General features: G+C 24.1%; 1 protein-coding gene across 3 annotated transcripts in view; it reads right to left on the bottom strand.

Annotated features, from left to right (window-relative positions):
* The window catches only part of LOC129607294 (rhythmically expressed gene 5 protein), a 50,583-nt gene extending 25,287 nt beyond the window's left edge, over positions 1-25,296 (bottom strand). The window contains exons 1-2 of one of the 3 annotated variants that reach the window (XM_055518195.1): positions 24,819-25,296; positions 24,407-24,636 (exon numbers count right to left, since the gene is read on the bottom strand). In XM_055518195.1, coding sequence (XP_055374170.1) covers positions 24,407-24,511 — 105 coding nt within the window. In that variant the 5' untranslated portion in view covers positions 24,512-24,636; positions 24,819-25,296. Of the gene's footprint in view, positions 1-24,406 lie in introns of all 3 variants that reach the window. The other 2 variants (XM_055518196.1, XM_055518194.1) reach the window with 2 other exon arrangements.
* Between the last annotated feature and the right edge of the window lie 2,583 nt (positions 25,297-27,879).

Raw genomic sequence — 27,879 nt, 5'->3', positions numbered from 1 at the left:
ATCAAACTTTGGTCAAAATTTAATTTTTTAAAGTTTTTATTAAATCTGTAATACTCGTAATGTTGTACCCCAACCGCAAGATTAAGCTATAACTAAATTTTACTATATTAGCTATGTTATATAGATCTCTTTGATTTTGTAAATAAATAATATTAATAATAGTAATTCACAAAAATAGATCTACTTATACATTTAATTCTCGTCACCAAAATGCTGAACAGTCTATAGTTATGCTAACTACTGCAAACCTAATCCCATTCTGATAAATTTGACAATGTACATGTATAATTTGTGATTATCAACGATCTACAGCAGCTCAACTACTCTAAATTCAATGATCGCTTTGATTTTAGTCCTTCAATTAATTCTTTATATAGTTTAGCTTTTGATTTTAAGGCTTGAATTAATGAACTCTGATTTGAAATTTGATTTTCAATTAAGCAATCAAGCCCTTAATTTCAAAAGTTCCACAATGAAGTTAATAGTATTTTAATCCAAAAGCCTTATGAAACTCATCTAAGAATTCAAGAGCATTATGAATCCCATCTCAACACTAATTATGAAGCTAATAAATCTTAAAATCAACACTTTTTAAATTCGAGAGTGCGAATAATTCAAAAAATTAAAAGAAATCGAATGTATGTAAGTATGTAGATGTGTATATATTATTAATAAAAAATTTAAATAAATATTTTTAATGTTAATGCTATTTAATCTTTTGTTGAATGTTAAAAAAAAAATCGGATGTAAAACCAAAAAAATAAAATAAATAACAAAAATAAAAAACAAAAAAAACAACGAATCGGAAATGAAAATTTTAATCAAATTTTATTCGGTTATTGTGGCAATCTTTTAAAAATTATTTTTAAACTCAACTTAAATTTTTGTTCTTAAATTATTATTTATAAACTACGTTAATGGCCTCTATTAATTACAAAAATTAAAGTAAAGGTATAGAAACTGAGAAAGTTAAAATGAAATGTGTGTACTTCTAATTAAGAGGTGTGTATGTGTGTGTTAAAAATTATGACAAAAGAATATTTTTCTTGCTTTTCTCACTCTCGAATTATATTTGACTTTGAAAACTAGAAAAGTTTTTGTTTTCAAGGTCATAATTTTTGCCGGCATTTTAAAGAACTTGTTTTTACTTTTTTTGTTTTTTTTTTAACACTAAATTTTATTAAGAAATTCTATAAATTTTTGATATTAATTCAAATATTAAGATATAGGCGCATTTTTATTGTAACCGGCTACCAACACATCAATGAACCTTTTAAAATAAGGATGCCTAGTGGCTTATATAGAGTTTACATCCCGTTTATTGAACATAAATATAAAATATATTGAACAGTTTAAAATTCATTTTTTATTATGTAATTTGTTTCGGCAAAGTGTATGTGAGTTGAAGAGTATATAAGTCGGGTTCCTGCTAATGTAATAATAAGAGAGATGAATTCAATATCTGCTTTTACAGAATTTGAAAGAGAAATTCCTTTTTGTAACCTAATTCTGATTAGGTTAAAAGTTAACCAAAAGTTGAAAAGTAAACCAAATAGAACTTTTCGAACGCTAGTAATCGTAACCTTTTATCTGTTTTAAAAGTTTTTTGAGGTAAAATTATTTATTTACATTTTTTACAAGTAAAAGCTATAAGAGACAGACAATGATATTTCAAAAGGCTTACATATAAATACAGAAAGTAAATATGTATATATAATTAAAATTCATATATTGATCTTAAACCATTAAAATTCAACATTTAATATTTTCAAATATTATGTCATACCCACGTACATGTATCTTTTAATCATTCACAAGTTAATATTTAACCAGACTTTTTAAATTTTTATAATTGAAAATATTGTACCTATGTATACTTTTTAAGAAACCCAATACAGGAGATTCCAAAAATAATAATAAACTATCAACAAAAAGATGTACGATAATATTTAATCAAGCATTTATATTGTAGGCATATTTTCATTTCATTGCATAACATTTAAAAATTTATCTTTAAATAAAAAGTGGTTTTTTAAAAAATAAATAATAAAATGAAAATATTTTCACTTCCTATAACAAAAATATTTAATTTTTCTTTTTTTTTTTTTTTTGAAAATTTAAATTAAACATGAAGATGAATAATTTTGTATGTCCATAAATAATGACTTAACAATTTCATTTTTACTTTAACATTTAAATTATGCAATTGTAAATTATTAATCCTTTAGTTTATAATGTGAAGTCCTCAATTATAATTCAAGAAACGTTGTGTAGTTTCGAAAAAACTTCAATGCATTCGGTTATTGCTGAATTTTGTGTAAAATTACATAATGTTTAAATTAACAACTATACATAAATACATTAAAAAATTTATTATAAAAAAACGTGAATTTGAAGGCGTGTATTGTAAAAAGCATGATTTTTTTGAATCTCCTTAAAAAATGTATATCCTTAATAAATTATTAGTTGTAGGAGAATTAAATCAGGAGCATGTACTTCCTTGGATTAATAAATTTAGCATTGTTCACCGTTTTGAATTGTAGAATAAAATAAACTATTGCCAACAATATTCAGATACAATTCGATTCGGGAAAATAAGCGGTCTCAGTTAAAAACTTCTAATATATTCGTACAAAATACATGATAAAAGTGGCATTTCCAGCTTAAATTTAATACAAAAGTAAATAGCATGAAGATTAAATTTCTGTTTTTTAAATTTTTTAACAGTATTGGTCCTCTTCACCTCAACTAAACTCTGTCACCTGTTGCTTCTCATAATTACTTATTAATACTAATAAAATGTCCTGTATTATAAGAAAAATTCTTACCAGGGTAGCAGGTAACCTTATATTATCACAAAATAAATTTGATTATATTCACCTGGAAAGAAATAAAAAAGATTTTTAAAAATTAATTTCCTTCAACTTTTATTGTCAATTTTAAATAACAAAAATATTTATTTTAACAAATTTTATTAAAACTACAGCACTATTGCTTATCTTATTATTGATTTCATTTTAAAATTCAACCTTATTCATTAGAATTTTATAATTATTTTATGCATATGTACATCACTTACGAAATTTTTATGTAAAATAAACCACTAAAGACAAAAATTTCAAATAACTATTTATGTAGGCATTCTCCTTCTCGAAATACCCATAAATTCTATTTAGACGTGACATAATCTTCAATTAAATTTTATTCATTGTATACATAACTATACACAACTATAAAATGAGGGTTAAAAATTTTAACGCAATTCACATATTATGGTTACATAGCACATCATTAATACTTTACGGGATTCTATTAAATTTTATTTTCAGTTCACCACAATTTGTAGGACATGTACTCGTATATCTATAAAATTTGGTTATTACAAAAAGTGATCTACTAAACGTTTTTTTTCAAAACCCACAAATTAACATTGAAAAGTTTATGAAAAAAAAAACTAAAACTTTGAAAATATTGCATAATTTGCTTAAACATGATAAAAATCATGTCTTCATTTTTATAATATGCAAAATTTCAATTGAAATTCCTGTTAATATTGAATTTTACTACATTTTTGTATTAAAAATTGTTGCAGTACTGACATTACTTTGAATTATTTACTTTTAATGTACACAATTTATTTGTAAAACTAAAAAACTATTAAAACTTAAAAGACCTCATACAAACATACAAATACTTTAATTACAGTTTTTTACTGATTAAGTACAATGTTGGACTTGTATTGAAGATTTCGGTTCAAGCAACTGAATCCAAATAGGTTTTAATGAATAAATTTTAACTTATGTAAGTGAGTAGTGAAGTCCTAATTTATGCCGATGGTATTACAATTTTTTAAAAGATTTCTTTAAATGACCGGTATAAAAGCTACTTATTGGCTGAAAGAATAAACAAATAGCTGAAAGAGTTTATTGATTCCCACACATTATGATATCTTTACCCTTGTTTTCTACGCCCACATTTTGAAAAAGAGTCGCAGAATCTCCAATTAACAATGTTTACAATAATTGAATTAAAGGTATATTCAAAAAGCTTTAAGATTCGCTGTACGTCACTTTCTTTGGAAAAATTCAATAATTTTACCCCCTCATTAATGTATTATAAAGCTCATTGAAATGCCCACCTTGACACAAGACGGGAATTCGCTTATGTAAAGTTCATTTTTAAAACGGATAGCTTTAAGTCTCATATCCTTCCAAGAAAAAATTTATTCTTCAGAAATGATTTTTCCTTTAATATATACATAAATCGTCTTCCCCTAATCTTGTACCTTTTAACATATTATGTTAAACCCTAACAAATTTAAGAAAAAACAACAACAAATTAGGAAAATCAATTTCTAAACAGGTGCAAATATAAACCGATTAAAAACAGATTAATTTTATCTTACTAAATATATGTACTTATATGTATGTACATTAATTCTAACACTTGTTGAATTTTAACACCATTTTAACGCACCGTTTTTCATTAATTACTCATTAAAGCTAAAATGTTTATGTGTATAGAACAGCCTATTTGTCTAATGAAATTACTTTGCGGGTAGTAAAGTAAAGTAAAACAATTATTTTTAGGCTTTTTTCCCCTTTTAACTATTTTGATGTTCTGAAATTTTTGAGGTTTAATGTAATTATTTTAATATCTGTGGGTAAGCAAAGCAAATTTAAAATTGTTACTTTATACACAACGGTTACAAATAAGTAGTAAGTGGCATATAACTTACTATTAAATTTGTTTTTAAAATTAAAATAGTTTTGTTGTGTCAGATGATACTTTTTTTACCTTTATAACTTTTCGTATTTTATCTTGGATGTTCAACGTGTTTTCCATTACACTGCAAATCGACGTAATTTGGTTTACCATTCCATCATACGGAAGGATTGAAACCTAAACCTTCCTTTTAAATTATTCAGATTAACAATCAGTACTCGGTAAATAATAATTTCAATTTCTTAACAACTTGCCGATATCATACAATTTGAAACCTGAAGCTTCTTTTATTTTTCTGGTTTTAAAGTGTCTTACAGATACCAACCATTCGGTATAGCTTTTGTGGAATTCAGCTTTGAAAAACAATATTGAGCGTGTGCCGCCATTAATGATATTTTGATCGAAAAATAATATAAAAAGATATTTTCCATAACTGTGGTCTTCGACTGCACCATATAAAACATATAGACTTCCGCACTATATTAATTAACAAGCCAAATTATTGATATGTTTTTAAAAACTCTGACGCTATGACTGTTGGTAGCGGTGTAAAGAATTTTTTCGTGTAATATCATTTAATAGAGCTGTATGTGCAATTCATGTACCATGTAATATATATAAAAACCCACTAACTAGTGCATATTTTGACATCGAACAATTTGTCCGTTCACAATATGCCACTTTGACAAATTTTCAGGAATGCCAGAAGTATTTTTTGTCTAACTATATTTGTATATAAATTTAAGATATTTTCATTTTGTGATTTTAGAAATGGTTGCTTGTGGCAGAGTTTTGCATTTGGCTGCGTTGGGGGTAAATTTTTTATTCCTTTTAAACGAGTGTTACTTATAAACATGTTGCATATATAAATATCCGACGTATACAAAAAGGTAATTATAACATCTATGTAACATGCGCAATTGCTTAAATAAAAATTGAAATTAACCGTTGGAAATTTCATAATAGAAGCCATCTACAGTTTTTGAAAGGCACATACCATTTGTTATAATTACAAAACTACCAGTTTTCTATGCAAATAAATGTTACTTAGTCATAGATTATATTTTAATGATAGACACTATACGCTTGTTGTACAATATACCAGAGAGTGTCTAAAAATACATTCATCCATCTCAATTATTAAAAATAATTCAAAATTTTTGCCAGTTTTTATCAATTAATTAAATATGTACACTTCGAAAAAATTTGAACCATTATTTATCAACCAATTAATAGGTGAATTATTTATTTTAAATTTTAATTTTATTTAAACAAAAACTAAATAAATTAATTAGAGTTTTTTTTTTCAATAAAAGGAAATTTTTTTTGTGACAACAGATATTGCCATAATACACATAATACTCATATATATAAAAAAACCAAAATGTCAAGTAACTGTCAAACAATAAGTTGTGAATAATATTTATTAACAGTAAAAGTGTATAAATATTACATTAACGAATTGTGAATATTTTGCCCTTCAAATTTATTTTCAACCAATAAAACAAAATATACAAAAGAAAATTTCGCTTTAATAATTAATTTAATAAAATTTAAAATCATGTATGTATAATTTATTCAATTTTACAATATGTATAATTTATAAAATATAAAAATAAATTAATAAACTATTAATTAAAGTTAAATTAGTAAAATTATTATTAAAAAAATTCATATTTAATAGTAAAAAAATTTTTTCTTTTTGTCTTTATTTCATTCATTTTATTTAAATTCATCCGTTTTTATTTCATTCATATGCGACTTTAATCGGATTAATAATTTATAATGAAAAATATATATTTTTATAAGAATAACGAAACAACGTCATTCTCCTGTTTTATCTCAAATTCATTTCGGTAACAATCGTGTATATAACTTCTTCGAGGAAAATACAAATCGGTTAATAAATTTGATACAAATAGTGAAATTGTCAATAAGTATTTGGCAGGAACTTCAAATGTCTTTCTTCTCCGACAAGTGGATTATACCGTTTTATCTTAAGATGCAATAATTAAAGTGTTTTAATTGAAAGAGTAAAAACTAACCTATTATTTTAAATGCCCAAAACATTTATTTTCCAAAATGTTGTGCTATCTACCGGAATTATTGCAAGTGCTATTCCTTAAATCATAAAGAACTGCTTGGTGCACACAGGTGGGCCATTAACTTTTAGTTGCTTTATTCCTTTTACAGGAATATAACACTATCGTGAAACACTTGAAAATGTAAAAATCCCTAACTAGACCGTGTAAAGGAGTAGATGAAAAGGGTAGTTAAGTGTGTATATGAAGAATAACCGTCGAATATAGTCAGTAGTATAAGAAGCTAGTGTTTTTATGTTATTGTTTTAAACGCCTATAATGTATAATACACTTGCAGTAATCAAAGATCCCTTCAAAAACCAACCGGGAAAATCATAAAGAAAAATACAAAATAAACTGTGCTTCAATATAATATTTTGATGCATAGTGTCACTAATAATGTGTCAATTCATTTCCTCAATATCGTAAAATACTTTTGATATTAATTTTTTAAATTTTCATGACAATAATATAATCAAAAGAAAAAATACTATATTAATCAATTTACTGTTATTGAAATTCATTTTAACTTCTTTTATTTTTATTTTTTTTGATTAAATAAATCGATGTAATAAAATAAAAAATCAACCAAACAACAAAAATTTTATATTGCAGTCAAATATTAACATAAAAAAAAAACCAAAATTAAAATACTAATGATTATTGATAAAAGTTTTAATTAATTCAAAAATATTGAAAAAGATGAAATGATATAAAAATTAGTATTTATTACAGATTTATATTAGTTTTTACCGTAGATTGGTTATCAAATTTTGGCATTAGCTTTATATTTTTTAAAATAAAATAATTAAATGTTCGTCATTGATCTAATGAATTTTGCTATTAAAAAAAATTAGCTTGTAGGTTTTTCTTAAAATGTTAAAAAATGTTTGGGATTTTTATTTAATGAATTTTTGATTTTTATTAAACAAGAAAGCTAAAATTAAAATTAAAAATGCAAAATATAATTTATGTAGAAAAAAAAATATTAATTATACTGAAATTCTTTGAACATTTTCTAAATCTTTTATTAATTCAATATTTTTCAAAATTTTTTAATTATTTTTATAACTATATTTAATTTTATATTAAATATGATTTATACATATTTCTATGTACATATACAAATATGTATACGTACTAAATAAAATCAAAGAAATTTTCCTATTTATAATGACATTATTTGTAGTACCATTAGTTTATTTCCCGAATTGTGTTACTAATTTCCTATTCGGCACATATTTCTAAACCAAATAATAAGGCGCACAAAATTAAATCCCGGACAGTTCTACAATTTCGGAACAATAAATATTTGTCGCTGCAAGATGCGATGACAATTTAATGTAAATATAAAATATGCGAGAAAAACGATTCCAAAAATAAAAAATAAAAAGAAGGCAATGCAAACTAAATCATTGCCTTCTTTTAACTTAAAGGAGAAGAAATTAAAAAATTAATGCAGTTTTTTTAGATTGTTTTTGATTAAATTATTGTCGTTATGGCTGCCAATATATGTAAACTGAATTGCAGCAATGACATTTTTGTGACACCTCGTAAAACTCTCTCTGTCGCAGTGTCGCATCAATCTGAACAGCGGCGCATTAGCTAAAAACATTTTTTTCAAATACAGTTAATAAAATAACAATATCATTTATTTCAAACGCAATTAGGACAACTGTGCTAGAAAGTTCAAAATGTTTGGCATTGCTAGCTTATAAATACATGCTTATAAGAGAACTTTCAAAATATATGATGTGCCCAGCGTTCCCACTTGGATACAATTGTATCCATTTGGATACATTTTTTGATTTATATTTAACTTGGATACAAAGATACTCAAATTTGCTAAAATGCCGAAAATGGCTACATTTCAAAATTTTGCTGAAATATGGATACACTTATTTCTCAAACACTAAATAAATGTTACAAAACTGTAAAATGCTGCTAATATTAAAACGCGAAATTGCTTTATCTTTAAAAAGTGTTATTTGCTGGCCTTTCTAAACAGGTTTCCGAGTTTACTAGAAGAAAGTAAGAAATCTGCTTTATTAAATGAGTACTGCCTCTTCCTGTATTCAAATTTAGAACATTTAGACAAGAACGTACCAGAAATATTTTGGTGTAAGCTAGTTGTAATATAGAAAATGCATTGGCTGTACATATTTTTTAAAATTTTTCCGTTTTAATGGTGAATTGTCTTTGGCACATAATTCAACTACTACAGAAGGCATATATGCATATGTTTTTTCTGACCTTAACTTTCACATTAAAAATATAATAGAAGTTGTATATGATTTCTTAAAGAATTTTTTAATTTACTATAAATAAAAAAACCAACAATAGGACGGCTTGGTATAAAAATTATACTTAATGAGTTTGGATACACTATGGATACATTTTTTCCTTGAAATTGGATACATTTTGTTTTTACCAAGTGGGAACACTGGATGTGCCTCTACCCTTGACATTACAAAAATCAGTCAGCCGTGGTCTCTACAGATGTCTCGTTTGACAAATTTTTGCTATTTTACTGAACATTTTTTTTGTTGTTTTTGCTAAAAATTTGCATCGACTGTATTCTTAAAAATATTAAATTTATAATAAAACATAATTCGGCAATTAATGTTCTAAATTATAAAATCATAATATTTCCCTTGATGAGTACATATAAAACTTGAAATAAGCTGTCAACGTGTCTAATTAATTAAGTATTTTTTGTGATTTTAAAATATTTTACCTTAAAACGAACATTATATAGTCAATAAGTATGTATAAACAATAATATTTTTTGAAAAACGGAAAGTTTTCATTAAAATCTTCAAAATCACAAAAAATAATAAAAACATTTTATATGTTCAACGAAAGAGGTCACGACTTATGCTATAATAATAATATTAAATACATAAGTCATATATGTATGTATGTAGATATTGTCAAAGAATTCATACCGAATTGCCGTTGTCTAATTCAATTTATAACAGTTGTTTTCTTATTTGATTTTTCTTTTAACACCATACTTATTAAGAATATTAAAAAAAAATACCTACATAATATTGTATGAGGTTTAAAACCTTAATTTTTGGCCTTCCTTGCTACTCACAAAGAATACTTTATAAATTTATATTTTTTTTTCAAAAACGCTATTTTCCTCTTATTATACAATCTATACTACTAATTAGAAATCAGTTAGGTGTGTACCTAAAATATTAACATTTATACATAAATATATTAAATTTTTATGTGTAGGTATGTATGATTAGACATATATATAACATAAATACATTCATGCATTCATTCATACATGTGTATATTATCTATTTTTTAAAAAGAGTACGATTTACATACGAAAGGTGAAAAAAAAGGTGAAAAAAAGCCAAAAGTTGAAAAAGTAAAGGCAGCATAAAAAAAGAAAATTTTTTGTGGTAGCGTTAATGAAAACAAATAACCGTGATTTAAACAAAACTTTTAGGATAATTGAATAACGTTTACAATATCATTACAAAAAAATTATAACAAAGTTATAAAACTTCGACTACACAAATCCAACACTGTTTTGTTCGATTTATGACGAACTCTAAGCCGCATTTACCAAATTTGGGAATAGGACGCGGGTTGATTTCAAATAAATGATTATTCTTCCCTTTTACGCTGTTCTTATACAATATTTTAACGTTCTTACAAAATTTTTTGAGGATTTTCCAGAGTATCGAACAAGGTGACTTCTATTAGCAGCATTATTGTTTACACACAATCATTTTTATTACATTAATCATTCAATTTGGATTTCAATTACCCTGTGAATGTAAAGGTAAGTTTTAAAGTATATTGAAGAAAAAAAAATTTTTTTAAACACGTGCTGCGATCTACCTGTGTACCTGTTTATTTATTTATATCGATAATTCAATCAAAAAAAAAACAAATTTATTATAGTAAATTTGTCAATCTAAAATTTTTAATTATTGTAGTTATGAATTATTACTCAAACATGTATATTTATACTTAAATGTGTAAGTTATCAATAAAAACTTGTTAATTATAAAAAAATTAATATATTTTTATAACTGATTTTTTATGTATTTTTACATATTTTTTTTTTATATTTTAGTTCCGTTCAGTTCCGTTTTATCTGGCATCTTTTTGATCTCCTTGCCCTTCCAATTTGTTCAATTTGTCAAAAAATTATTGTATTATTTTTTTTTTCAATATTTTTTTTTCGTTTTAGAGAAAAAACAAAGAATTATAGCGTGCCAGGTTAATCAACGATGCATATAGCTGTTATTTCCGATATGGTTTCCAATTTTTATCAGATTTGGTGTATTTTCTGCCACACCATAATTTATTAGTTTAAAATATTTTTTATATATAATACAAGTTCATTTACACGATTATCTACGTAATTATGAAGCTATATATACAAAAACTATATGGAATATGATCGTGTATATCAGTGATGTGCAACCGTTTTTTAAATTGGGCTAAATGAGAAAAAGCAATCGTTTCCCGGGCCGCAGTTATAGCAAATTTATTTTCTGGTTTCAGTAATAAGTAATTTCAAGCATTTTGTAGTTATTTTTAAATGTTTATTGAATGTATCTTAGATATTATAATTATTTTCTTAAACTTAAACATATTATTATAAAAATAGTGATTGAAAAATTATAATAAGAAAAAATAAAAATAAGTATTAAAAGTTTGAATGAGAAATTTGACTCTTCTGTTTCCTGTCGAAAAGTTTAGAAATATTTGCGGGTGTATTAGAAACTGTGACACGTACCTTTCCAACCTTTCATCATTCAGTCGATTTGGAGATGATTTTTTGATAATTTTCATTTTTGAAAAAAGCTGTTCGCAAAAATATGTACTTCCGAAGAGACAACCCATCTTTCTTACATGATCAGATAATATCGGGAATTTCTCGGCGGGGAACTGCGAAAAGCCAACATTTAACCAAAAAAAAAATATTGTCTTTGGGAAATTTTTTTTTTAATCAATAAGTAAATAAGTGAATAGGTGAAACAAGCTTAATTTTTTTTTAAGTCGCAAAAAAACATTTGTCGGGCCGCAAAAAAACTTCAGTCGAGCCGCAGGCGGCCCGCGGACCGCTAGTTGCTTATCACTGGTGTATATAGAGAAGGCTATAAAAATATATTTAATAGTAAATAAAATTGTTATTTGAATCAAAGAGCGCAGACTGTAATTTTAACAATTATTTGTTTTTTTTTTTTAATTTTTTATTATTTTTTTAGTTAAAATTATTAAACGTTATAATTATGATTTTTTGAATTGTTCATGTTTGTTTTGTTTGTTTGTTTTTTTTACGTTCAATTAAAATTATCACCAAAAATATCATAGTTATCTGGCGTGGTTAGATTAATTAATCGGAAGTAAATTTAAAAAGAAAAAAAAAACAATTTTTTTTTTATTGTGGTTTTTGTATTTAAAGTTTGTTTTTATTTTGTGCAGGTGTATATTTGCATGCGTTTTATATTTATATAAGTATGTTTGTATATACATATATAGAAAATAGAAGGTAATAACAATAATAATTATTAAAAAAAAAAAATTTTCTCTTACCTACTCTTTTTATTTTTTTCGGAAACACAAATTATAAGTATGTATTTGAATAGTCATACAGTTATAAAGTAATTAAAAATATTGCATGAATTTAGTATTTAATTGTTTAGTTATGTATGCGTATGTATGAATAACAATATAATGATCATTAAATTTCCATAATAAGAATTTTAAAGGTTAAAAAAGACTTTTAAGATTTTGTATAAAGATTTTTGATTTTTTAAAATTAAAAAAAAATTATAAATTGAAAATTAAGTTCTTTATTATTATATTTTGTGGGTTACATGCATATACATACATAATATAGCGTTGTATGTACATACCATTAAATTATAAATTGAAATTTAATTTCAAGCAGAAAAATTAATTTAATTGAGGAATTACATTTTAACCTTAAAATTGTTTACTTAGAAATTTTCAAGTGTTATTTTCAAAAATTTTTCATATAATTAAATTATAATACCCTAATATTATGTGAACAACTCATTTCAAAATAATGCAAAATTCGAATTATTTTAAAATATTTTAATTTAAAAATTTTTGTCTTTAGGCTCTTTACGAAAGGAAGCTGCAAATTGTTAAAACCACAAATCTATTTGCGTATCACATTTGTAGGTATTACTAGATACGTATTACTAGATAGTATGTATAAGTATTTCTATTACTATTATACCCGTAAAATATGCTAAACAAATTTAACACATTCAAGTTATTCTAAAAATTATTGCAAGCTTTATAGACTAATTATGAAAACGAATAAAATGAACCGCAATAAAATTTCATATTATATTTTATCGAATTTTTATATTTAGCATATTATTACGGTATTTTATATATATGAAAATAATTTAAATATTCCCAAATATAAAAGCATTTTAATACCTTACCTATACAAATAATTCGTTGTGGTATTATTTATATTAGATTTTATTTATTTATAATGCAACCGTAGACTCTCACTTTTTGCATTTTATCACCATTTTGTTTTTTTTTTTATTATTTTTGTGTTTCATATATAAACCATGCAAAATTTTAAATAAAACTTTAATATAATATTATAATTTATTCTATATATTATCTTCATTTAATGCCACAAATGTATAACAGTAAACGAAAAATTATATAATAACATTGAATATTATAATCGGTCTTAATTACATATATTTATAAAATAATAAACGTAAATTAGAAAAAAAAAATAATTTATTAAATAATATGCAAATTTAATCAATTAACAAGTTATTGTTAGATGGTATTTATTAATATAAATACTACACGCTATATCATACACAATTATGATTTAGTTATAATCATGTCGAACTTCCATTGTGTGAGAATATAGTACTTAACTTCATCAATATGCTCTAAAATAATAAGTAAATATTCATTATTCTCTGTGCTGAAAGCAATGCAACACAATTCTTTAATTTACCGTTTTATGGATTACAATGCAACCCGTAATTAAGATTATATTTCGTTAACATATAAATGGTATGATTCAAACAGTGTGATAATCAAACAGTATGATACTGTTGCAAACACCTGGTCTAAATTCTATTTTATTAATATTAATTTAAAACAGAAAATAAATAAAATCTGAAGCATAACAAAAACCTATTAAAAATTTAATTTTTGAATAAATATCGTAAATATTTCTGATAATTATGGAAAATTAATATAATCATTATAGCAACAAAAAAAATAATTTTTTAGACCCATAAATTTTTATATATACAAAAATTTGTTTGACAATATTTTAGTCAAACCTCTTGGGTTCAATTGTTTTTAATTTACTTTTTCTGAAAGTTCCAGTCAATAATTTGTAGAAACCTGAGAATTTTGCTTATATGTATTTAGTCAAATATAGCATACATTTAAAATTTGTGCATTAAATTATTTCATAAATGTTAATATAATGAGAGAACAATATTGTTACGACCCATATTTGAACCTTTTGCAGGTCTCGTATTTTACTACTTTTGTTAAAGTCCAAAATTCGGAAAATTTTATTTTTAAATGATTATTACCCAATTAATTAATTGATTATTGCAAAAAAAAATTATCAATTAAATTTACAGATGTACAAAAAATTTTTTAATTAAATTTTTACATCATCTTCGTGTAACAGTAATGTACAGAGTATATTGAATAAAAAGTAAATTTTCAAAATTTTCTTGTGAATTTTCTAGAACAATGATTTCTTTTTCTTAATATTATTAAATTTACAAACTAAAAACGTTACTATTTTCTCATAATTTAAAAATCTAATCTAATTTTTTTAAGATACCTTCTTTACAATCTTTTATTTTAAGTTTGCAAAACTACTTACATGAGAAAAATGTAAGTACATATGTATGTACACGTACATGTAATGAAAATTTATTTGAACATCTTTATTTTGCAATATGAAATATATGGCAATATATTACAAATTTTTTGTTTATAATCAAAAATCAATTCGAATCGAAAATTTAAATAGAACTTATCTTTTAAAGTATATCTTTTAACCATTATAAACCTTCAGGGTTAAACCGCTACTATTTTCTTTTGTTTTAAGGTTTTTAAATTGTTCAAATAATCTAGATCAAATATTTCGTGTTTAGATATAAATTATTCAAGAAGATTTGTTTTTTTTTTTCAATAAAATATTTTCAGTATTTCACAGTATAACTACTATAAATTTGTAACTAATGATCCACATATTTTTCTATTGTTAATCAACAATTGAAATCGGAATTTTTGCATTATTTAAAAATATTTTTATCTAGTTCTACCTTTCTTAATATAATATACCTATATGAATAGGTATAAGGTGTGTTCATTTTGTGTCTAAATAAATTTCTTAATGGGAACATATTTGTTAACAGCAAAAACGAGAGTAGATTTAAGAATAAAAGAAGAGAAACTAAAATATGTTGGAATTGATGGAAAAAATATTGGTACAATAAAATATTGAATGGCTTTGTAAATGTAATATTTAAGTACTCTTACTATTTTTGTATATTCAAGTGAAGCAAAGAATTTCAAAAGTTTAATAATCCCTTGCAAAATTTGTCTATCGATTTAAAAATCTGAATCTCCTTCTGTATGCTACATTTATTAACAAAATTTTAAATAACATACCAAATCTAGAAAACAAAAATACCTTGAAAATAATAATTAAGGTATTAAAGTGCATTTATTATGCAAACTACTTGTTTATTTCTAATTTATAAAATAATATTATTAAAAACAATATTATAAAATTTTTTATAACTTCCTAATGAATTTTACCTTATACGAAAAACAGAAAGGTCATTAACTTATAATCAATAAAATTATTATGTAAGTCAATCTCTTATTAAGTTTTATTAATAAAAAAATTTTTTTGCGCCAGACTATATTATTCATATTTCATGATTATTTTATTATTCACATTGTAAATAAAATTAAATTAAAATCACGTACTAATATGCAACCCTCATAATTGAAAATAATTTCTATATTGCTTCGACAGACCTTTTTTTTTTATTAAAATATTAATTATGAATTCCAAATGAATCTTTTACAATGCAATAAATCATTAAAGCAAAAACTGCAATCACATGCATATTAAGAAATTTATTTCTTAATATGCATGTCATAAAATTTTCTTAAACATTTCATGTGCAGTCAACACATTTGACAAGTAAATAAATTTTCTAAAATTTTTTCTTCATACTTTTTGATCAGCATATGCAACATATTTTTTTTTCATACAACATAATTAACGGGTGATTTTTTCTGTTGTTTAGTATGTTATAACAGCGCTTCCAGATTAGTACTTAACAATATTAATTAAGAATTTGTTCGATATATGAATTGACGACCAAAATTATACTATTTGACGTCTTTAGAATGTTTACTTGAAAAATTCTTGAAATATTTTGTTAATATTGACCATCCGACATATGCAGTCGAACATGTTTAATTGCAATACGAATGTAAGCAAAACTTTCTTATATGCATTGCAATTTTCACCAATATGTAATTTTTCTACTGAAATATAGATTGCAGCTCTTTTTAAAGTTATATGCTCAGTATAATTGATGAAATTGAGCTGAAACATACTAAAAAGTATAGTTGTTCAAATGAACCACCAAACGGTTTATTCTTGGCCAACAAATCTACAATATAGATTATAGGTTTGTAGATCGGCAGCGGTCATTCTTAGACTAATTGTAAAATCCTACCATTTATGAAGCGCCAGCTGGGCCCTATAATCTTCGCGTTATTACAAATTCTTCTAAGCGCAACCTCCCACTTCGCCGCAATCCAATCACCTCCTGGACAATGCTTCATTCTACTGAAATTTTATAGCAAATTGAAATTATACTAGTGATTTGCTTTAAATTTAAAAATTATCATTACTTAGCTTGTTACAGCCATTACACATCTACAACATCATTTAAATCACATTTATGTGTTTTTATATCTACTCATTTTTTATAATTTTATTATAATTGTTTCATTAAAATTTTAAATTGCTTTCTTTATTCCATAAAAATGTTGTCGTATATAGTCAATAAATTTAAAGTAGTGAGAAAAATTACTTAGGTGCATACCATGAAACATGATACAATTTTCTTTTTAATTAATAAGCAAGTATTCTTGCATTATATTTTGTGCATATATGCGTTTATTTAGTTATTTTATATATGTAATCAATTATTATTAATGTGGCGCAAAAATATATTTAAAAATATTAGTAAAACGCTATAATAAAATCGTAACCTACAACACAAACATGCATACATAGTTTGTGTGCATAAAACGTGAAACAAAAACTTCATATAACAATTTTGTATGTATAGTTGCAAATTTTCAAACATATGAATATGAAACATGGAGTCTACGACCTTCCATAAAGTCAATATCACTTATAATCGTTATAACTTTTATAATATAATATAAAAAATAAGTATAGTATAACTGAAAACCACACATATAAACATAAGTATTTTAATATAAAAAATAGTTGATTTGCAAAGAAAATATAGGAAAAAACACAATAAATTCATTTTTAAATATGAATAACCACTAATGTACACTGATTTATGTAGGTATGAAAATAATGTTGAACCACAATATTCACATTCATACACACTTAGCTATACTGGACATACAAAGTGCTTAATGTTTAATATCTACTTTGTTAAAAATTAAAGTCTAGCTTAATATTTATTGCTTCATCCCATAGTATATACAGCATCGTACACGTCCATAAGTATACACACCTGTATACATTTGCTTACATACATACTTGAGCATAAGCAAGCAGCAATAGTCTGATTGATACTATCGCACGATCATCTTTTTCTATTTTCATGTTTATTTTTTGTTGTTTTTCCACAATTTTGTTTCATTCAAACTAAATTTTTACAATATAACCTCTATATTTACATATTATATTGTATATTAAGAAATTCGATGTATGTAAACAGTATGAGTCACAAAATATTTATAGGAAAAAATCAGTTTTAAAAATTCCTGCTTATACATACGTACACATGATTTCGTATTCATGTATATACTAATGTGCTTTTCTTTATCGAAATTATGTTAAAACTTTAGAAATAATGGCTTACAATGCAGTTATAAAATATAAAGAAAAAGTCTATTCTTAGAATAATTTCAATAAGAATCAATGTAACTCATTCCGACCGTCCGTCTGAACGTCTGTTTTCAAAACCTGTACATCCCTATAGACAGGAAATTGAAATTTTAAACAAAAATAGATCTTTGCTAAACATCTACTTTTCTATACGACATACAAAATAATCTTTGAAATTAGGTCTTATCTTGAATCCAAACCATATTTGTTAGAAAAAAATTTTATTATATTATCTTTCTATCAAATATAGCTAAATTTAAATTTTGGCCAACCAATTTCGTTAAAACTATAAGCTTTTCCTCCTAAAGGTATGCTATAATACGATAGATTATTATGTATTATAACCTAAGAAGAATAATTTTAATAAAAAACAACTTTTGTAAACAAAATGTTTTTGATAGTTTAAGGAGAATGTGCTATTTTGCGAACCATTGGTTTCATTAGAATTTGAAATAGTTGATTTCAAATGTAGATAAAATTATTTACTACTGCTTATATGCATGTTAACAAGGAGATTATACGTATAATGTGACAGTTGAAATTTCAAGTTGGTGTAGGACTAAGCTACAGAAATGTTTTTTAAGAACATTTTGATGTTTATGAGACTATTAAAATAATCTTTTAAAATACTGCTTGCCATATTAAGAAGAAATAGTTTTATGGCCCCCCAACAATCAAATTACCCAACATTTACCAACCATTTTGAATGCTTTTTGGAGCGAATTTTAATAAAATTAATGTTGCGATTTAATATAAAATTAAATGAATAATGAAGGTTCAATTCAACTATGTGGTGTTCTCAGATTCCTCAAAGGCTAGTATAACATGTGGATCAAATAGAAATAATTACAATAAGCCAACATGCAATTAACAAAACTTAGTGATTATTCTTTCATTTACCTCCACTCCAACTGGATAATCTCAGTTTCCTATCTTTATAAATTTATTTTTTGCTTCCTCTTCAATAGACGCAGGATAATTTTTAAAAGCTTTTTATTTTAAATTTATTCACTTTTCATATTTACAATTGATTTTATTTTATATTAATTGAGATTCAATAATAGTAAAAATAGATGAAATCCATAAAACTAGACTCATTAAATTTAAGAGATTTTTTATTACATATGTATGTACATACTCAAATATTTTAAGAGATAGCAAAACATTAAGTCGCCAAAGTGATGAAGTTTTTAGTTACAAGTTTTTATTTTTGTTTATAAATAATGAAAAATAATAAAAAAGCAAATATCTAGCAGAGAAAAATAAAAATGCAATTGTAATTTTTTAAAATACTAAAACAGGAAGATTTTATTTCTTATATACGATATGTTAAGGTCTCAAATATACGAGGCATAATTTTAATTTTAAATTATAAGTATAAGTAATATGAATAACAAATAAATATTCATAGAGATTTAAAACCGGTTTAATTCATTATAAATATTTGCAATTTTAGAGGATTTTTTCGTATAGTTTTGATTTTAGTTTTAAAATTTAAATAAAATATAATTTTATATATGTATATATATGCAAAAAGCACAATAAACTATATATTTACAACCATTAATATGCAATAAATATATTAAATACAATGTTATTATACTACTTATTTAATTGAAGTAAATTTACAAAACTGCGAATTGTAGTAATTGTTTATGGTAATGTGAACGAGGAGAGCGGAATATAAGACCGAGCTCTGCGAGTAGTATCTGAAGATAAGGATAGAAAATCAAGAAACTAAATTAAATAAGTCTTATGGTGCAAATTTCCAAAAGTAATCGAAAAAAGAAAATTTTTGATTTAAAACAAGTGGAAACAATACGTTCAGCTTTTTCGGAAAAATGACGAATTTATTTACAGCGAGTTCAGAAAAAAACCCCCAACTCTTATTGAACGAGAGTCATTTACAAGTACATTTGATATAGAAAATAATGCTAAATCAGATCTTTATGATCTGCAAGGTCTATTCAATTAGTATCTGAATATAAGTACCAAAAACACATTTATAAGTATGTTTTCAACCGAAGGGCGTAAAATAAAAAATATCATGTTACTCTATTTGCACTTTTTACCTCATTACATTCAGTTCTAAGTCCTGCATTTGTGTCATACGACAAATTACGAATTGAAAATCAAATTTTGTTAACAAAAATTTTAAATATTCGTGATTCATGCAGCAAAATTCAAAATAAATTTTCGCACTAACTTCTTTGTAACTTCTATCAAATCACAATAGAGCAAAATCCTAAAATTATTGAAAAATTCCATTGTTGACTTAATCCCACAAGTCTATATAATTAATACTTAAAATTTTTGAAATTACTTTTAAAAATTCCCTTTCAGAGAAAATCTTAAAAAATCTCAGTTTTTAGAGAAATTTACTTTTCAACTTTACAATACTTTTAGGATAGCATTTTTAATATTTTCAAAATTTCCAATTTATTTAAATCCAGAGTGATACTGAAAATATCAAAATCAATAAATAAATAAAAAATCATCAATTCAAATATAAATACCCAACTTAAAGTCAAAATAAATCGATTTCTTTATACTTATATAAATTTCACTTTAAACTGTTATATTGTATAATCAAGCACATATGTACGCATATGTATATTATGTATAAATATTTGACTGTACATAAATTGTATTGTGAATAAAATCAATATGAAATCATTTTATATATGTAAACATTAAACCAAAGTCCACTTTGGTATTAATATACTAGTGAGTGTGATCAACGTCGTCTATTCTTTATATGAAATAAAATATTTTATAGTATATATGTAAGTAGATACTCGCATAGTATTGTATACAGCATAATATTCACAATAATGACTATTCAAACATAAAAATAGTATAGGTTAAACTTTTAGTAAATTTGTCCAATAAATTTTGTATTGTGATTTCTATTTTTTTCCGAAACTCATGGTATTAATGTTTATACAATTGAGTTGCATGCATATATATACTTAGTTTTGTATAGCTTAGTCTCATTCGTCCATAAAATTAAATTCATTTTTATATTATATTAACTATATATATATATACATATATGACATAAAACCACTATATGACCAAATGATACACTATATTGTGTAGACCCATAGTATTTGCCAATATATTTTAGTATTAATAGGATTTGTTCATAGAAATTGTAGGTAATCATTTCACATTTACGTACTACATACTAGTATAGTAAGAATATACTTTTTGTTTCCATTTTGACCAATTGTTAGAATATTGATATATTCGTTTGATTTAAAGTGAAATATTTTTTGGAAAAAAATGTAAAAACGGCCATATAACAGTTTCTTGCATAATATTCTGTAAAAAATTTTAGATGAGGTATATAATATTAATTCAAATATGAAGAGAGTCTACAATATAAAGATTTTATAACAGTCATATATTTGCAATTTAGTAATAAAATATTAGGATTTCTTGACAAAGTTCCTCTAAAATTAAATTCTTCAAAATTTCAATTTTTGGAAAATTAACAGGGTTAAGGATCAGGCAGATATGAAATTTTTAGTTTTGCAACTGTTGTATTGCTAATTTGTACTCCATAGGTTTGTTTTTAAGCGCACACACAGACAACTCTATGACCGTATGCAATTAAACAATCAAACAGTTTGTAATTTAAACTGTGAGGTAACGGTATTCAAGAATTTTGAGCTATAAATTTTCTTTAATTGTAATATTTTTTACAATTAACCCCCGTGCATTTTTTTTAAACAAGTTGCACGTTAAGATTCAGAGCTTACTTGCAAAACAGTTTTTTTATAAAAGTTTCGGCCGATGTAATTTTGAAGCCAAGATTTTTCAACAGGTCTCTCTGATTTCTAATTCGGTTTTTTAGTCCGTAAACTAAATTTCAATTTCTACCAATATAAAAACTAAAAAAAAAGAAAGAAGAGAATAAAAAGAAAATTCATATCATAAATCTTCTGATAAAACGATTCTTAAATGATTCCCAATAAATTTTTATAAACACACACACACACATGATACAACACAGATCTTATATCGAAATCAGTATTTGAAAGTTTTTTTTTTGTATATTTTTAAAGGTTCTTATTTCAATTCAATTTAAAAGTGTTATGACTGTAAATGTTTGCTTGTATATATATATTTAAAAAGAACGACTAGCTATTATACAACAAGTGATTTCGATTTTTATAAAGAACCTCATCCGGTTTAAATATTTATGAACATTGATACATAAATATTTATATAAAAAAAATATCAATTTATCATCTTTAAGAACTTTTTGTTTCATATATAAATGTACATGGTTATATATAAAGAATTTTATATTAACGGTATTAGAAAAGAATATTATACGATACAGGTATATAACAATATAAAATGTACCTACATATATGCAATATTTTCAGATTATTAAGGAAAACAAGAATCATAACAGCCAAAAAGATTAAATTTATTGATTATACTACTTATATATAAACAGAGTTGTGATATTATTATATCATCATCATCATAATCATAATCAATAGCAACATAATCATTATTATTGTGATCTGGTAGCCCAATAAATTAATGTATTCATATGCAAATATGTATTTTATTGATAAAATGAAACGAAACGTGTATTATGAGTAAATTCCCAGTATAACATTATCGAATCAAATTTTGAAATACGCTTTTATATTGTATAATATTTTAAAAAATAAATTTAAATTATTTATTTGAAAAATTTTTTAAATAAATAAAATGAATGAGTTTTCAAAACTTTAATAATAAATTGTAAATATTTTACTGTAATCTATATACTTAAATACTTAAAAAATTTTGAATATAACAAGACTACTACATATGTATACTACAACATAGTATATAAACTATTTATATTATATATAAATTTAAAAATTTGAGTGAATGTTAGGGAAATTTCTTTTGTACTTAATTTAAAATCAAATTGTTGCTCTATAGCAGTAAGCAGGTACAAAAAAAATTTAATGTACCTACTAAAAATTAATCATAATCCCAAGCCTTATAATAGTTAGAAATTTAAGTATAACAATTATTTTCGGTGTGCTTTATCTATGTAAGTCTAAATATAAATATAAACTCAAAATGTGTCTTAGACTAAACCAAAATATATGAATTCAATAATTTGGAAATATAGAGTTGGGGTCTTACTATGCAATTCGATTTTAATATTCGCAAAAATAGTATGGTAGTACTAATCAATTTGTATGTTGGGTAGGTACTACCTTTCGATTATTGCAAATACGAATTATTTAATAAGGCCCCCTACCCTGTATACTTATTTAGTATAAAACAATTATTTGAAAATATGATAAACTATACTATTGTGTATATTTAAGGTTTTTAAAACTTCTAAAACTAATAACATGCTTAAAAATTATTAGAATCTGCAATAATGGATACTACTAAAATCATCACTGTATATGCGTGATATACTAAAATTGTCAAAATATGATTCAGAATTATATTTATATTATAAAAAAAATATTTACATACATACATACATACATACCCATTTAATATTTCAAGATCAAAAATAAAAAATTCCAGTTTTTAAAATAAAATTTCTTGCTTTCTTATTCGCAATTATAAATTGAAAACTTCTTAAATAAAAAAAACCAGTTATAGAAAATTACGATCTATACTTCGGATACTATACAGTTATATACTTGTATGTATGTATGTATGTTATTTATGTTATTTAAATAATATTTGAATAGTAAAATTTTTTTTACATACATACATAGGTACATATAGAGTTTTATATTTTTGCAATATTCTTAATTATATTTAGTGCGAAATTAAACAATTATTTAATATTGTTTTCAAATAAATATTTTTTTTTTTGAAAATAAGTATATGAAATTCAAATTAGAAGTAAACAATTTATACTTAAGTACACTTATATGTAGAATGAATTTAAAATATTTTCGCTTTAGTATTCGAAATCATCTCTTCAGTATAACATTATTTTTATATCATCATTATCAATATTATTAGTATACCATCGTCTGCTGATGGTAACCCCATTTCTAGTTCAAATTAATATTATTACATAATGCGAAAATTTATGCCTATGTAGGTACGATTATTCAATTATTGAGTTCTAAGTTGTAGTAAGAAATTAATATAGAATTTTTAATATACATAAATATTAGTAAAATTTAAATTTCAAAAATAATTTTTCCATTACAGTGTTATTTTCTCATATATAAGCTATAGTGCACTCTTTAATTAATTTATAACTTAATCTTCAATTCTCTTAATATTGTAAAAAGGGTCTATTATAATATTATTTGCCAATTTCTTATATCAATGCAATATACTTAGTATTTTGTAAATTTTAATTAAAAAAAAATTATCGAAATTTACTGCTTACCTTTTCATTACGACTTAAAAATTCCCACATTGGAATTGCTGAACCATAACATAATTGTGTTATTGTTAATGTTAACATTAAACAAATTAAAATTTTACTAGCCATGATTAAATTGAATTTTTTTTTTAAATTTTTATAAAAAAATAAAAATGAAAATGTTATTTAACCAAAACACTTTTTTTTTTTTAAAGAAAATTCGTGTAACGTGAAAATTTTTCCACTTAAAATCCCTAAAATTCAAAAAAAAATAAAAAAAAATAATTTCACTTCATGTAATAGAAAAAAAAAAGTTTTCTAATATTTTTTTTCTTCTTTTTTAATTTCTTTTTATCTTCCTTTAATTTTCACTAAAAACCAAAATTCCTTTATTTTTTTTTTTATTAATTTTCTTAATTAACTTTTCTTTATTTACTTTTACCTGTACGTACTACGTACACAGACAGCACCTTTCAAATTACACAATTTATTAGCGTTTGATTTCGCGATTTTAATTTTTGTTTTTCTCTTTCTTTCTTTCTATTTTCTTGTTCAATTTGACTTGCAACTTTCTTATATTGCACGCGCTTAATTTTCTTTAATTATTGTTAGTGTATTTTTTTTTTCTTTACTTAAAAATCTTATCTCGAAAGTTAAAAATCAAAAAGAAAAAAAAAATTAAGCCTTTCTAACAGTTAATGAATTTTTCTTTTCACCTGTTTGTTTTTTTTTTTTCTTTATGTTTTTCTTTTCTTCTGCTAAGTATATACCTTTCTTTTCACTTTCTCAATATTTAAATTAAAATATCAAAAATTATTTTCTTTTAAATTTAAGAAAATTCAAAAAGCAAAACAAAAAAATAAAAGCTGCGAAATTATTAAAAAAAAACAAATTTTTTTAACTACCACAATGTTTAAAATCTCAATACGAAATGAGCTGAAGATCGCACCGGACATTGCATTATATATGAATAAAAGATCGCAAATAATGTAGAAGAATATAAATTGTAAACAAGAGAAAGACAGAGAGACAGAGAGAGATTGAGAGCGCCCACAGTGAATTTTTTTTTTTCCCTATTTATTATAATTTTGTTAGTATTACTGAATTATTATTTTAACAGTATATTTTACTACATTTTAAGATTATAATAGGCGCAAAGTAATTTCTCTTTTAAATTTTTTTTTATTTTGTGAGTGTTTGGCTCATTTATAAATTTGTAAATGATTTTAAATTAATTTCATAATTATTTTAATTCTATATTGGCATAGACACGATAATAATCAAGAATTCTCTCATTAGTTTATATTTTTTTTTCTCCTTCTTCACTCTTACGAGGAGTATAGGGCTAGTGCATGGTATCTATCATACCCTAGTTTCTATAGTCATAGAGAGTTAGCTAGGTAGGTGACTAGCCTACCGTAGTTTTTATTTATATTAAATATTTCAGTTTATTAATATTTACTGTTTATTTTTCTTAGTCTTTAGTATCGAATATTATGAATATTTGGAAATTACTTGTATAATATTTATTAGTATTGCGTATTAAGTTATATAATATTGAATATAATTTTTATAGTGACCTGACCGGGGTTTGAACCCGAGAGCCTTCGATTAAAGGGCCGGTGCCATGACAACTGCACCAATGGTCAGATGATTTAGTTTATATAAAACCTTTGAAATTAATATTCAAAAGTACAAACTCTTATTGGGTTATAGCAATGACATTATAGACATTACAGTAATTATTATGTCTTTGATTATAGATTAACAAATTTTTTAGTAAAACCCGATTGAATTTTTTTAATTTTATTGGGCGCAATGCTCAAGATGCTTCCATGTTGTAAGAATTTATCATACGAATGTAAAAATCAACTAGTAATAATTAATCAATATGTTAATTTATTCTTTAATTAATACTATGTGCATAACCATAAAAACGGCAACACTAAACTTAATTAAGTAAATCGTAAAACATATTTCATTAATATTTTCGTTTGTCAGTTCATTCAATTCAAAAAGAGAAATATCAAAGAGTTTTTAATGATTTTATATTTTGTTATTTGTTTACAAAAATATTCTATGACGTCATTAATTCCTTTAATATTATTTTAAGTTTTTTTTAAAGCTTCTCTTTTTTTAATTACATTTTTTTATTTATTTTTTATTTTTATGGTTTTTAATTATTTTCTCTTTCTATTATTTTGCCGCTCTCTTTCTCTTTGGAAATATTTTTAGTAGCATAATAATATAGTGATGGTTAATTAACGAATTATAATAAGTAACTGTTATACTACTAGTATTACTCCCTATAGTTGATGATAGAAAAATATTTGGTAATTTGATAGTTTTTAAAGTTTTATAATATTAAATTTTCATTTTGTTGGGAAATTTATTTTCAATTAGTTAAGCACGATTATTCATTATTTTTAAATGAATATTCTTTTTTTTTTTCTTCCTTACTCCTCTTTGAAACATATAGGACTTTCAGTTGACTTCTCCATCTCGTGCTATTATTTGCTATTTGCTTGACTTTACTCCATGTTAGATCCGATTTTTCTAGTTCCGCAAAATTATCTGATTTTCTTAGTTCTTGGGTGTTCGAGTCTTCTTGAATCTTGTGAGTTTCACTCAAAACTCACTCTAGAGATATTATTAGCAGGTTTTTTTTAGACTGTTTTTCCGTTCCATCTTCTCATTTTTTGCTCCATATTTGTCTTCTGATAGGTTCCTCGCCTGTTATTATCCATAGGTCTACGTTGCTTTTATATATCGAACATCATATTCAGACTAACAAATTTTGATGTTAGTCAAGTTTCGAACCATTTCTACACAAAAACAGAATATTCGTAGTTGAATCGCTTTGAATATTTATCTTCCTCGACCACGTCATAAGGGATTATGACCATACCCAAGTAGCAGAACTTATTGAAGAATTCTATTTGTTGGCCATTGAGTTCCAGACTGACTGTGCAAATGAAGTTTATTTTCGTTACCTTAGTTTTGTTTTTGTTTATTGTCATATGTTGTCTGTCTGTGAGAGCAGAGGCGAAAGTGGGTAGCCTTGTTTGACTCCTGATTGAATGGTGAATGGCTCGTTTATCAATGGCTCCAATCATGCAGACTATTTTGTCTGGGGTTACAATGCCTTTTGGTGCTTTCCATATAATGCATTGCGCTCAATTATTTTTAAAGCCTTCTTGGAGTCTATGAAGTACATATAATAAAGTGGTGTTCTGTAGTCTAATTGTAGTAATTGACTGTTCAACTATTATTCGAATTGTGTTCGCTTGATCAACAATTAGTTTGATTGTATTTAATTTTCATATTGAATACAAGTTCCGAAATATTCAAATTTAAAATCGAATATTATATGGATTAATTTTATATTAATTTTATAGTATACTGTATATTAAGCTGTTAGCGAATATAATTTTTATAGTAACCTGACGTGAGTAGGTCAGGATTTGAAGACCGTTCGGTTGACGAAGCCACTGCAA

The sequence above is a fragment of the Condylostylus longicornis genome, unplaced genomic scaffold (genome assembly GCF_029603195.1).
Source record: "Condylostylus longicornis isolate FDR11 unplaced genomic scaffold, ASM2960319v2 ptg000027l, whole genome shotgun sequence".
Classification (NCBI taxonomy): Eukaryota; Metazoa; Arthropoda; class Insecta; order Diptera; family Dolichopodidae; genus Condylostylus; species Condylostylus longicornis.
Note: the sequence above shows the minus strand (reverse complement) of the source record. Positions and strands in the feature narration are given on the sequence as shown.